This window comes from Formica exsecta, unplaced genomic scaffold (assembly GCF_003651465.1).
Source record: "Formica exsecta isolate Colony F162 unplaced genomic scaffold, ASM365146v1 scaffold2, whole genome shotgun sequence".
Classification (NCBI taxonomy): domain Eukaryota; kingdom Metazoa; phylum Arthropoda; class Insecta; order Hymenoptera; family Formicidae; genus Formica; species Formica exsecta.
This window is the reverse complement of record NW_021849297.1, coordinates 4173061-4187109: the sequence shown is the minus strand read 5'-3', so window position 1 is coordinate 4187109 and position 14049 is coordinate 4173061. Positions and strand designations below refer to the sequence as shown.

Sequence of the window (14049 nt, the reverse complement as noted above, 5' to 3'; positions counted from 1 at the left end):
ATATGTATATATCACAGTTTTCAATATATTATAATCTATGATATCATATAGTTTTTGAATAAAATTATAGATTTACATATTTTTTAATTATATATATATATTTAACTTGATTTAGAGTGTCCAAAATCAGGAAACTTTGACTGTCCTTGTTGTATCTCGATATCCATACTTTCGTTGTCCCATTTAATCGAAGAAAATGTTTGTAAGTCTGCTAATATATTTTGCCCTTGTTGTATAATCTCTAAGCCAAAACTTGTGCTGGAAGTCTGTGGCTCTTCGGTTTGCATTGTGGAATCCGAATTCGGTGAATTTGGGGGTGTCTTTCGCAATCTCTTATAGTCCGATAGTCTGTTCAATGACACTTGATCTACGCACACAGCCTGTGTCGTATGTCGCGTTTTGTATAGTATCGGGCAGCCTAAATCGCCTTTCAAGCTTAAACTGTATAGGTTGGCGAGTCGACGTAGCTTCTCTCGTTCGGGTTGTCGCATAGGATGCAGTTTCAGCTCGCTCTGAGTGGGATCTTGCAGGAATCGCGAGACCTTCTCGTTAGCCGACGTTATGATGGAATAACCCGGTTTGTTATCGACATGACGTCGCCCAGCGCGGATCTCTCTACCGCTGAGACCTTCGCGAATCCGTTGTATTCTTTGTTTATAATTCCTCTTGGCTTCGGCTACTGAGTGTTCGCCATGCAGTATCATTTGAAAAGTCGAATCTGATGTGGTTTTATCGTCACTGGTGCTATCTCCATCGTCTCGCCAACTCGACTCACCGATCCAATCTGATTGTTCATCGTCTCCTGCGAAAAAAAATTAGATATTTAATTTGTAATATTTTACATAATATATCTGTTATATTCCAAGCAATACATGAATACTCTAAAGTCTTTAAGTCTAGCATACCTTCCCTATCCTCATCGTTAGTAATGAGACCTGCTTCTGAATCGCTAGACGAGATGCTTGAACTAGATATACGCGAATGATCTACAGTGTCTTCGCCTTGCATTTTACCTCGATTTTTCGGCTTTGCATTTTTGGTTGGTTTAGATATTCTCATCTCGCAATCTATGGAACGTTCTCTACACGACCTCTTACGTTTCCCGCACCTGAAATGTAAATATTATATAAATATGTTTGTCACGCTTCTTATCATATATAAAGAATAAATAATTATAAATTATTTTCTTACCATATAGCGCTGTATCTATTTTTACAGTCATTTCGAAAAATACGTTTTTTCCCACTAAATGTTGAAGTTGACATAATTGCCACTGCTTGAGAAGTGGATGCATTAGAGTCAGAATCAATGGCCATTTTTTTAAATTTTCTCTTGCGTCTTGTATTTGCTCTTGGTACAAAATTTTCGTTTACTGAGTCACTTTCTATATTACTGGCGTTATTTAAATTCGAGAAATGCGCGAAACGTTTGGTCTGATTTGTATCATCGCTGTCAGATTGGTATTTCGAAACACTGGCAGTTTTTGGAATACGAACTTCGCAAATAGAAGATGAGCTGTCATCTGAATGTCTGTTCATACTTAAAGCCGCTGCAAAGTATTATTATATATAATAATACTAAAAACGTAATAGTGCTTTTTTTTGTATATAATAATACAAAGTATATTTATCAGTTACTCGTTATATCTCATAATGCATTGCATGTTTAATTTTCAAAGATCACATATGATTACATAAAATTAACTTCTTTATGTTATAAAAATTGGTTTTTACAGATAATCTTTTCTCGATAATTCACATTATGCCTTACAGAAAATTGTTAATTGTGTAAGTGTAATTAGAATCCATATACTATATTATTTTCATGTTAGAATGCATAAGACATGTTTTATTATTTTCATGTTTGTTAGTGTCTGATTGATTTTTTAGGTAAAAACTTAATTTTTAAGATTGTGTTTAATTTTATTCCCTTACACTTACGAATATTCCCCGTAGAACGTGCCCTTCTCCTAATGCCCCATCTGCGTCTGAGATTCGCGCTGCTGCTGCTTTCCTCAAGTGCCAAAGTCAAATCGTGCACAAGGGCCTCCATTTTTACTCTTAAATCCGCCGGTACAGCTTTGAAAACACGCTCCATTTGTATTTACATATTTTTTAATTCAAGGCTATTTTTTGTTATAAAATATTATTCATATCAAAATTTTTATAGTTTCTTTATATTATATAATTATTAACACTGAGTTTTTACAATACCAAAAATTTATACAAAGGATGAAAGTGCTCTATATATGGTTGTATATTTGTATGTATATATACATTTTATTGAGAAAAAAAACCGGTGTAACAATAAATATACATATATACAATCAGATCTTTTTCATAAAAATTTTTTTATAAAATAAAATTAAAATTTTTTATAAAAAGCTTTAATCTTTTTAGTTTAAAGTATCTTAATAAATTTTTTTGTAAAAATAAAACTAAATTTAAAAAACCTGTTACATTAAATATATACGCGCGCACATATATACACATACATGTATATATATATATATATACATACATGTATATATATATATATATATATATTTAACTTGCGGTGCGCATTGATGCAGCGACGGTGCACGACGAGAGAGAAACTCTATGCATTGGATTCGCAGGTCAGTGGGTTGATTTGTTAGGTAAAAACTGAATTTTTAAGATTGTGTTTAATTTTATTCCCTTACACTTACGAATATTCCCCGTAGAACGTGCCCTTCTCCTAATGCCCCATCTGCGTCTGAGATTCGCGCTGCTGCTGCTTTCCTCAAGTGCCAAAGTCAAATCGTGCACAAGGGCCTCCATTTTTACTCTTAAATCCGCCGGTACAGCTTTGAAAACACGCTCCATTTGAAGGATGCGTTTTTTACTGGAAAATAAATTATATTGATTATTTATATATCCTATTTAATGAGTATACATATTTACACTCCTTTTATGTTTTATTATATAGTTTATAATCTCGTTTATTAACATCCATATTATTAGCTTCCATAGTCTTCATTATATCTAATTTTAATATACAATATGTACATTTTTCAATGAAGTAATATATATATTGGTTCAACTTTGTATGACATTTTTTCGAATGTTATTCACATTTTTATATCAAAGTTTCTATGGCATCGATTTTTGCCAGACCAGAGTTACGATTAATTCGCGATCCATTTTTAGAGAAACTCCTCGATCGCAGATCGTGATGTCCGTAGTAGAAAGGCACACATAGGGCGACCCCGAAAAGGATGAGTTTATCGAAACATCTATGATACGTGTCGTCAATCGTCGAAGAGGGGGTCAAAATAAATCGCGGTTGCGTCGGCTTTTAACTTTCGTGTGTGACAATACGTAACATCCTGCTGCTCACCTCTTACAAGTAATGTCCATGAGAGCCTCGCCTCAAAAATGTCTCATTGTTAAACTCGGTCTACTTGTCGACCGACAATGAAATGAACAAAAGATCGCGCAGCGTCTCGAACGTCAGATCTGTCAAGACTATCAATTGTCAAACTATCTTCTCTCCGTATGTTTAATCGCACACCGTAGCGAATCGCATCTACAAAAGTAGACAAAAGTATACCTACACATATATTTATGTGTGCATGTGTTGTGTATGTGTGTACAAACGGTACACATTTATTTATGCATGATGCGTGCGATGGTGCAACGCATCGGTTGTTTCATGAGAATGCGTCCTGAAGAATTCTGAAATAATACGTCATCGCGATGCATCGCTATTTATCCTTTGTATCGCTCTTGTCTTTTTCATACCATTCTATTATGTGCAAATGCACATAAGAAAATAGCATATAAACGTGTAATTTCAATCTTTGTTACAAACGCTAGTTCCAAACGACTTCCCATATTATGTTATCGGCCGCGTTCCAAAAATCACTAAAAAAAAGGGGCATTCATGCGCGTGCAGCTGCAGGTCCGATCGACGGTGGCGCTTAGAACGCGGCATGCGCATATCTCCACGGCCATTTCCGGTACTTCGTCGCGCGGACAGACGCTCCGTGAATGTTGCGTGGCTTCCGAGGCCGATTTTTCGTTCGAGATCCGCGTGTGTGAGCGTGACGCTCGGACGGCGTGATCGGTGTCATCGTGCGTGAAGGTGCGGGCGTAGGCGGACGTAATGCACGACCGTTTGTGGACGCGTCGCGCGACAAGCCCAGCGACGATCACGGAATTGTGTAAATAGCGCGTAGTGGTCATTTGCGCACGTCCGGTGCGCATCCGCGGGCCAGATGAGCGCGGGATCACGGCGGGCCGACGCGAGGAGACTGTAGCGTGTGGGTGAAGGAGGGGAGGAGAGAGCAAGAGAGAGAGAGAGAGAGAGAGAAAAAGAGTGAGACAGATTGACTGCCTGTGTGGTGCTTCTTTGTGATAGCCAGCGGATCTATTTTGACGCGCGGTGCACTTTAGTGAACGTGCGACACGATAATTGACGACGAGGAACGACGCACGATATTGTGTTGATTAGCGCGAAAAGAGCGGCGTTTACGAGAAGTAGACTGCAGCCTCGTTTCGGCGATTGAGTCGCCGTGATGGACGGCGCGAACGTGAATGGCGGGAACGCCGAAGTATCGCGCGAGGATTCTAACCTCGAAAGCGGCGACGGTGGTGATACTGCCGTGCCAATGGAGGAATCGCCGAGCAGCAAAGCAGTGGCCGGTGACGCGGACAGTAACGCGCAAGAGGTTAACGGCGATCTGAAAGGCTCGCCCAAGAAACACGGTTCGCCCTTTCCGCGCAGGAAGATGAAAAAGCTCAAGGCCAACTCCACGAGCACCATCGAGAGCGACGCGACGGAGCCGCTCGGAACGAGGGGACGTAAACGTAAATTCTCGGAACTCGAGGACGTCAGCTCCGAGGACTCGGAGTTCAACGGCTTCGATTCGAAGGGGCTCGAATTGCAACCGGGTAGTCACGTTCTGAAGAAACTCATTGGTAATATTATGTTCGGTCTTGAAACTGAGGCGAAGAGATAATTATATATGTTCCTCTTTTTTGAAAATATTTTTATTTCTTTTATTTTTGTGCAATTCTCTTTCTCGAATTTAATGGAAAAATTAATACATGAACTTTTTATTGAGATTTATCTGAAAATTTCTTTGTTTACATTGAATATCTTTCGTTAATGTATGTGAAACTTTTGACACTGAAAAATCATATAAAGCTAAAGTCAGTTGAAAAATCAATAAGTAGGCGAAAAAAATCACAGACAAGAAAATGACAATAAAATATAATATATTGGTACTTTTTTATAAAGTATAACACACAATTATATCACTTGTTTATATAATAGTAGTTTAATTTCTATATTATGTACATATATACACATGTGTGTAAACAATTATTACACAACAGAAAACTACCATGTAATTATATTATATAAATCTTATTTTTACATGTAGAAATGTAAAAAAAATAAGATTTATATAGTATAATTACATGGTAGTTTTCTGTTGTGTAATAATTCTTTTTAGTACTTTGAAAATAATTACTGAACTATATAACAATATATATATATATATGTATATATAAAACAAAATATTAGGAAAAAAACTAAAACAAAAATAGAAAAAGTTTAATAAATTATTTATATTATTATATTTTTTTCTATTATGAAAGAAATGTAATGGATTATTTATGTAGAAACGTTGTAGCAAAAGTTTTATATGCATTATTGTAATATTTATATTATTTTTGAAAAATGTCAGATTTGCAAATTTTTAATGTGTTTTATCATAGCTGAAGCTGAAATGGCAGAAGTCCAACTTGTAAAACGTGTGAGATATTCAAGAAGGAGCTTTGACATTAGAGGAAAAAGAGAAGACGATCAAGATTCTGACGATATGAAAACCTATATTTACGAGACAGATAGTATGGAACATTTGAGTATAGGAAAGATTAAAAAGGAAAAGGAGTCTGACAAATCAGAAACAGATTCCATTGATATACCAAATAGCATAGATTCTGAAGTGGAACCAAACAAAATTGAAATAACTTCCATTAGATCAGCAAATTCGTCATCAGCTGCAAGTAGTCCATCTGCGATATCACAAAAATCAAAAAGTAGTCGCGTTTCTCGTGGCGCCAGTCCAGGAGGAAGGCAAAAAGCTCCTGTTGATATGTCAAATCCATTATACAAAGAGCCATTTAAATATGGATGGAAGCGAGAGCTAGTATTTAGAGCTAGTAATGATTCCTCTTTTAAAAGAATGGCTGATATCTATTATTATACACCAAAGGGTAAAAAAGTCAGGAGTTTTAGAGAGGTTGCAGAATGTCGTAAGTATATAGTGATGGAAAATAACATGTAACTTTAATTAATTATATGAATATATTAGAAATATCACAATTGATTTTTATCTTATAGTTAGTTCAAAGGAATTGACCATTGACAACTTTACATTCTTCAAAGAACCTGTTGGGCTTAATGATCCTGAAAAGGAGATTGTTCGACACGCTAAAAGAATAGGAGTATGTTCTTAGAGTTTTTACATTTAAGTTTTATCATTATAAAATATTGCTCTATTTAAATAATATATTAGTTTAATATATTATATTATTTTATTTAATATATTAATCTACTATTAAGAGTCTTTCTAATGAAAACTTGATATTTATTGATATTGCAGAGCTCAGGAGGATCTACGATGGGAAGAAAATCTTTTGGTAATAAGAAAGCCTCACCAACGAAAAAGCCAGTACAAGAACCTGTAGTAAAAAAAACAGTACAGGAACCTACAACAAGAAAGTCATTACAGGAAACTGCAACAAGGAAGTCAGTACAGGAGTCTCCTGCCCCTGTTCCTGCACCTGTTGCAGAAGTTTCAAAACCCGTTCCTGCACCTGTTCCAGTGTCTACAAAAGCTACCCCCAAATCAACAAAAGCATCAGCCTCTCCGGCATATAAGACAAAAGCAACTGCAAAGAAAACTCCTCAAATAAGTATGTTTTTATGTTTAAATATTATATTTTCACACAATCTTGTATTCCCTTCCTTTATATATATATATATATATATACTTAAATTCATATAATTATTAAAAGAATATATAAAAGAAAAGTGTTTTTTTCTTTAAAATTATTACAAAATAAATTTTCATAAATTTATCTTGAAATCTGTATAACAGAAATGAAACCATCAGTTGAAGAAAGTGAGATGCTTCCACCTCAACGAAGTATTGCAAATACAAGACGAAGTCAGCAAGTAGCCGAGAAGGTTACTTCTGTTAAAACTAAAAGATTGCTAACGTAAGTATTTGAATTATTTAATTTTACTTTCATTATTAGCATGTAATGCATTGTTCGATATTATCTTGAATGTAAATTTAATCAGAAAGATAACACAAAAAAGGTTTCTGAAATATTTCTGTGTATGTTTATATGGATGTGAGTATATATATGTATATTTATATACATATATGAAAAATTTACTTATTGAATATTTAAAACATTCTGATGTCTCCATTAATATCAAATATAAAAGAATATTTTGGTATATCATATTATATGCATAACATGTCAATACTAAAAACTTTATAGTGAAATAACACATTGACAATTAAAAATTTGAAGTTTATAATCTCTCAATTTAATTATTAATAGCCGAATATATACATTTAATATTATCATAATATAGTATATATTTTATATATGAATTGTTCTATTTTACTTTGTGTATGCTTGAGAAAATAGAGAGAAATTTTGAAGTCATTAAACTACATAGTTTAATTTCTGTTTGCTTTTTATTAGAGTTTTGCATTTCATGTTTTATGTGCAAGTAGAAAATAAAATACATTATTGAATTTTTATATAAAGCATTAAATTTATGCATATCCATAGATTTTGCATATTGCATATGCAAGTATATATGGATTATATGGATAATTATGGAATATAACTTTAATATGCATACAACATAATATGTATATACCAAAGTTACTGTCTTTAGATAGGAGACAAGTTTATTCTGCCTATAATTTTTATAACTATTTTTCCTTTTGATCCCTTCACGTATCCTTAATATGGGGGAATCTTGTGTTTTTTCCTGAATTCCTTCCCCTCTTCAACGCACGTCTTACAGGCCCAAAGTTCAAGAGCCATGCAGCATAAGATGTTCGACAAGTATGGGATTAATACCAAGCTTACAATGTCGAGTCTGTCTCTGTTTATATCATCCTGAATGTGTCGATGGCATGGAATTTGCAGGCAGTGACGAATATGTCTGTAAGGTAGGTTTACTGTGTAGCACATTAGAATTTAATGTATCTTTAATTAAAGTTATTATATAAAGTATTGCGCTAAAGATTTGTTTGTTAGTGTGTGAATGGAATTGGAATCAAACTTATTACTCATTTATCCATTCACATGTTTATTGTTTGTTCAGAATATTTGTTTCTATAGAATATAAAAAAAATTCAATTAGTTTTGGATTGTAGGTGTTCAAATTTCTTATGTTATAAAATTAAGATATATACAATACTTATGTATTGTACGTTTTGATGAGCTTCTATTATATATACTTGTATTAATAAAAATAACTTTTTTTCAATAGTTTATTTTAAGAATTATTTTTAAATTTCATGAAATATGTGAAAAATATTGTTATATACACAGATTGAAATGTGATAACCTTTATACATAAAAATAAATCTGTTGTAGAATTGTCAGCCAGATACTAAAGAATCTCATACACCAAACAATCCATCTTTGACACCACCTCCATTGATTCCAATTAGTATGTTGGGTGCACAAAATGCAAAATCGAAACATCAATCTAATTCATCTCCTCCGAAATTGCAAAGAATTCCGAAATCTGATAATACGGACGCGCAAACGAGAAATTTTTCGAAAATTACCAAAATACCGTCTGCAAACTCGTCACCATCAAACATAGACAAAAAGGAAGGCACTTGGTTCCCTCAAACGGAAAATGAATTTTTGCAAAGTTACGATGGTACTATGCCGAAACCGGCTCAAAATATCGCTTTAATGGGTGGTAAAAGATATATTGTAGTACCGAAAAATAATGCAATGGCAGTTCAACCAGCTATAACAGTGAGACCGGATAAGATTGGCGATAAACCGCCAATGCTTCAAGATGGTTCACTTACTGATATTTCGAATACTGTGGACAATTCTGTTACAAAATTACGTGCACCTCCACCTAAACACTTAGATATCGATCTACCGGAAAAAATAAATGTTACATCTGATAAAGAAATTTCAAAAGATATGGCACATCTGATAGATCCTGCATCTTCAGTTACCACTGAAATAACTGAGGAATTAGATAATAAAAATAATAAGGATAGTAAAGATATTCCTAAAAGAGATAAGTCAGTTGAGAAAATATTTGAAAATAAATCTTCCACTGCTGACACAGATTATGTGCCTGACAAGAAAAAAGCAGATATAGATCGTAAATTGTCTGAAAATAAACCTGCATGTACACCAGTACATACAACAGATACTGCAGACGCTCTTGAAACAAACGCTGAACCAATTAAAGCAGCTCGTCGACAATCGTTATCAAGTAAAGCGGGTACAGTAACAAAAATTAAAAATAGCAAGTAAGTGTAAATCCTTGAAACACGTAGACATTCTTATATTTTATCCCTTATTTAAGATGCTTTTCCCAAGTAATTTAAGTTAAGGCAACTCTCTTTTGAGGTTTTGGCAGTTGCTTTGTACATATTGTATTTACAAAGTTTATAAATACTCTTTCTATAATAATCCACACATGCTTCTAACTCAGTAAAAATTATATAAAACTTTTTTATATTCTCTTTTATTTTTAGCTTAATTATACATTAGATTTTATGTTTTACGACAACACATTTTATTATAAATTTGATAAATATGTAAAAATTATATAAAATTGTAAATGCAATATATACCAATGTGTTTATTATATTTGGAAATATGAAAATCTCGAATGTTAAAAATGAATTTGATTTTATCTTATGATCGAAGCACACTGCCTTAGCTTCTTAGAAATGCGGCCAAATTTTCAACAAATATGAAAAACAAATAAAATGTGCACCCGTTGATTCTCACGGTATTTTTTTGTAATTGTAGTATCAAGGTAAATTAATTCCTACAATCGCATTACTCGCGCGCGCGCGATTTACTTGATATTAATTTACTATGCACATTTATGTATAAATGTTTACATTCATGCTGCAATTACAAATAAAGCTACTGATAAGTGCTTCAGTGGAAAAAATCTAATTCATTTTTACTTTTTATATTTGCAGATATAAAGACATGTGTGCGAGCTGAAAACAAAAACTCTTAGTGCGTTCTCCCATAAATTTTCACAATCCTTTTCATTCTGCAATCCTATATCCACTTCTATATTTGTTTCTTTGTTTTAAGCCTTATCACCTTGTTGCTAGGAATAGATAATTTATATATATAAATTTTCAATCAGAGATTATTTTTCTAGAGGCTTTTTCATATCATCAAGGACATATATCGAAAATTGTACTATATAACAGACATAACTTTTCTAATCGTCTTTAAAAGTCTCTTTAAAAATAAACTTTTATCGTTATAATACAAATAAATAAATTATTTTTGTATGATGTGAGATAGGTGTCAAGCATCTGTTTTTAAATTGTGCGTTGTCTTCTTTCAATACTTTCAGGAGGAAGCAAAATCAGGACATGGAACAGCAGCAAAATTTCATGAGTTCAGTTTGTGCCGGCTATCACGCTCTGCTTCGTATTTTCCAATATCTTAAAGTGCAAGAACTACTGCGGGCCGGGCGAGTTTGCAAGATGTGGCATGATCTAGCGGCTCATCCATCTCTATGGAAGACAGTACGTATGAAGAATAGCCAGGTGACTGATTGGGACGGTCTGGCGGAAACATTACAGAGACGCGGTACGCAACACCTAGATCTTAGAAAAATGTTAGTCTCTGGCGAATCTGATAACATTTGGAGGAAGTTTTTGACTATTGTACCGCGAGTGACCAGTCTCGTCAAGCTTGAGTTATGCAGATGTCCCGTCATGGTGGTCGAAGAAGTTATTAAGAGTTGTCCTCAGTTGGAGGTACTGAGTGCAATGTCGATTAAGTGTGATTCTCTCAACTTGGAATCGATTGGAAACCTAGGTCGATGCCAAGAACTCAGACTCAAAGCAATAAGTGGAATGTCATTGCAACAAGATCTTACATCTCTACAAAACTTGATACACTTGACGCAACTGGTGAGCCCTAATATTTAATATAATTTTGATTAAAACATTTATATATGTTCTATATATAATATATATGATTTTTTTTGTTATGTACAGAGTTTGACATCAGTTAAAGAACTTGGAAAGAAGAAAATTGATGTTATACAGGTATTAATAAATCTGGAAACGTTAGAATTGGGCGAATGTTCTGACTTTCCCGACAAGTTTGGAACTAATGTTTTAATTAAATTAAATAAATTGGAACGTCTTAGACTTGAAAAGGGTCAAGGATCCTGTTGTACATTTGATATCCTTGAAGGCGTATCAAAATTGGAAAATCTCTGTCAGATGGAGTTGGTTAATTTTGATGTGAAAAATGGATTTGACAAATGTCTTGCTAATTGCAAGAATATCAAGAGGTTACTAATTATACCAACTTACATATCTCAATCAGCAACATCTAATAACATGGTGCTCGGAGGTGTCACGGAATTGTCAAACAATTTGACACATTTCATATGGGGTGTTACCCTTGAATTACTCAGGGTTACAGAACTGTTTGTTGATCAGTGCAATCTTATGAGTAAACAAGTTACTGGAGATTCTATACCAGTTTTAAAACCTGTCCCCTGCTTACGATTGATTGCGGATGTCGAAGACGAAAACGAGAATCAAAAAGGTATGTTGCAGTTATCATTGGTAATTAACTTGAGAGAGATTAGCATATTTTCATTAATATCTCTGATTTTACTATATATATACATAATATTATGAATCGTTATTTGATTATTTTGTAGGAGACGACAAGCAACAGCCGCAACTGGCGAGTCCGCAAGTCGATATTTTACCATTGCCACAACTACAAAAGCTTCTCTTAACCGCGTTGCCCAAGACACGAGTTAAAATCTTGAAAATTCCCTTCCACGCCACATGGCGGCAAAGCATTTTAGATACCGCGGCGCAATAGAAGTGGACGCGATGATACGAAAAGTCGGATGAAGCGAACAGACGTTAAAGCGACACATGTGCGAAGTTCGGGAATTTTGTAAAATTAACTCTATACAGTGTCTGTGCTCCAATAATTGCGAATTTTTGGATGGAAAGTAACTTATATATTTATGTACCATGAGTTTTATAGAATCTTCAACGATTAATAACCCTTTACAACGTATCGGTACACACTGTACAGCGATGAAAGCCATTGTGGTATATTTAATGCTTTTGTGATAAATACGCGGGACCATGTATGCGTATCAGACGCGTCCATCTTTGCTACGAAGTAAACATGATATGACATGCTCTACTATCCTTGTGTGGGTTAATTTAATCAAATAAAATTTTGACTTTTATATATTACAATTTTACTGTTTCGTGTACGAAAGAAAGAAGAAATGGTATAGATCTGTACCTTATCTGAATTGCTGTGATGTGTACCTGCGTTGAAAGTAAGTAATCCGACAAGATTACATAGTATGTGAACGTTATAGATTCTTATGTGGTAAGAAATTAACACAAAACTGCACTGTATGTTTATCTGTAAGAAAAAGAATGTCAGGAGTGAAATGAATCGTTTCTTCAATGCTCGTTGATGCATTAGACCTTCTTTCTTTTTTTTCTTTTCAGGATACCTGCGGCATGGTATTCAGAGTCGAAAGATTAATTAGATTTATAATTTTACAGTATATAACATCCAGTTTCGATTGGAGTAACAGAAAGTGTAAAATCGTGTGGTCTATATATATGGCTCTATTTAGACGTTAAACTGTAAAAATTATTATATACATAAATATAATATGTGACTGTATCTGTATCTTTAGTATATATTTAGGATACGAGTTTTCCGCTGCAAAGAAACTATGGCAAAACTTTGGGGTAGTATCGTGTAGAATGTGTAATATACTTATTATTTTATTGCACATACAAACGCATAATCAAATATAACGTTATGTACCAAGTACAAAATGCGTATAATTGTAAGTTTTCAATAATGACTGTGTCTATATTCCTTTTAATGAGGCACAATTTGTTTCTTTACTTCTAGGACCCTGAGACATTATCTCCTGCAAAAAATACATTAGAGGAATAGAGATTTATATTTTATACTATGAGATAAGAGAAAAAACAATGTTAGAGATATGCTAAATTTAAGTTTTAAGTAATATAAATTGGACACATTAAAATTGTTTTAAATAATGTTACTGAAATTTATTTGGTGGATAAACCCCACACAGTAGCATACACTCATAAGTTTCCGCATCATAACATTTTGTTTGTCTAGATTTTATTATACATATTTTAGCATATATATATATATATATATATATATTTCATCATTTATATTTCATAAACTGCTTATAGAAGCTACTTTTTACTTTGCAGCGTGAAAATTCATATATTTGCTATGTTTTATTGTACTATGTTTTGTTATACATAAGAATTCGATAATTTATCAAGCGGATTTTATATTTCCGATTAACAAATTTTTTATATGTATAACAAAAGATCTTACGTGAATATACCTTGTGAACGATGGATGTTTAACGACACGCACATCTCGATCTGCTGTGAGCATATTATCTTTTGCTTTATTTTTTTTTTTTTTTATTGAAATAAATGTTGAACGATTGGAGATATATATACATAGTTTATAAAATATTTCAATAGACAGACATGTAGTACACATGTTTGCAACACATTGCACAATTTTCTTTTTTATAGATCAGTTATATGTTTAATAACGTTCACAGTATCATCTTTTTATAGTTGTTTGTTTTACAGTTGTTATTTCTAATGTAACTTTAAGCCGAGGAAGAACAACAAATTACAATATTACTCAATACGATACATGGAATAATTTC

General features: G+C 33.4%; 2 protein-coding genes across 7 annotated transcripts; one reads left to right on the top strand and one right to left on the bottom strand.

Annotated features, from left to right (window-relative positions):
* Positions 1-94: 94 nt before the first annotated feature.
* On the bottom strand, positions 95-3861 carry LOC115234433 (G patch domain-containing protein 2-like). Of its 6 annotated transcripts, none has more exons than XM_029805500.1 (6): positions 3361-3861; positions 2847-2865; positions 1935-2097; positions 1192-1549; positions 906-1108; positions 95-802 (listed from the first exon to the last, which is right to left on the bottom strand). In XM_029805500.1, the coding sequence occupies exons 1-6, from the start codon at positions 3378-3380 to the stop codon at positions 102-104; spliced, it is 1464 nt and encodes a 487-aa protein (XP_029661360.1). In that variant the 5' UTR covers positions 3381-3861; the 3' UTR covers positions 95-101. The 6 variants fall into 6 exon arrangements, with proteins under 6 accessions (XP_029661360.1, XP_029661362.1, XP_029661361.1 ...); XM_029805502.1 differs by having other exon boundaries at positions 1941-2097; positions 3361-3860; XM_029805501.1 differs by lacking the exon at positions 1935-2097 and having other exon boundaries at positions 2690-2865; positions 3361-3860.
* Positions 3862-3965: 104 nt separating this feature from the next.
* On the top strand, positions 3966-14008 carry LOC115234242. The gene is made up of 10 exons (XM_029805105.1): positions 3966-4943; positions 5748-6287; positions 6376-6479; positions 6638-6950; positions 7136-7256; positions 8089-8236; positions 8667-9577; positions 10657-11221; positions 11309-11870; positions 11989-14008. Exons 1-10 carry the CDS (start codon positions 4541-4543, stop codon positions 12156-12158), a joined length of 3837 nt encoding a protein of 1278 aa, XP_029660965.1. The 5' UTR covers positions 3966-4540; the 3' UTR covers positions 12159-14008.
* Positions 14009-14049: the final 41 nt, after the last annotated feature.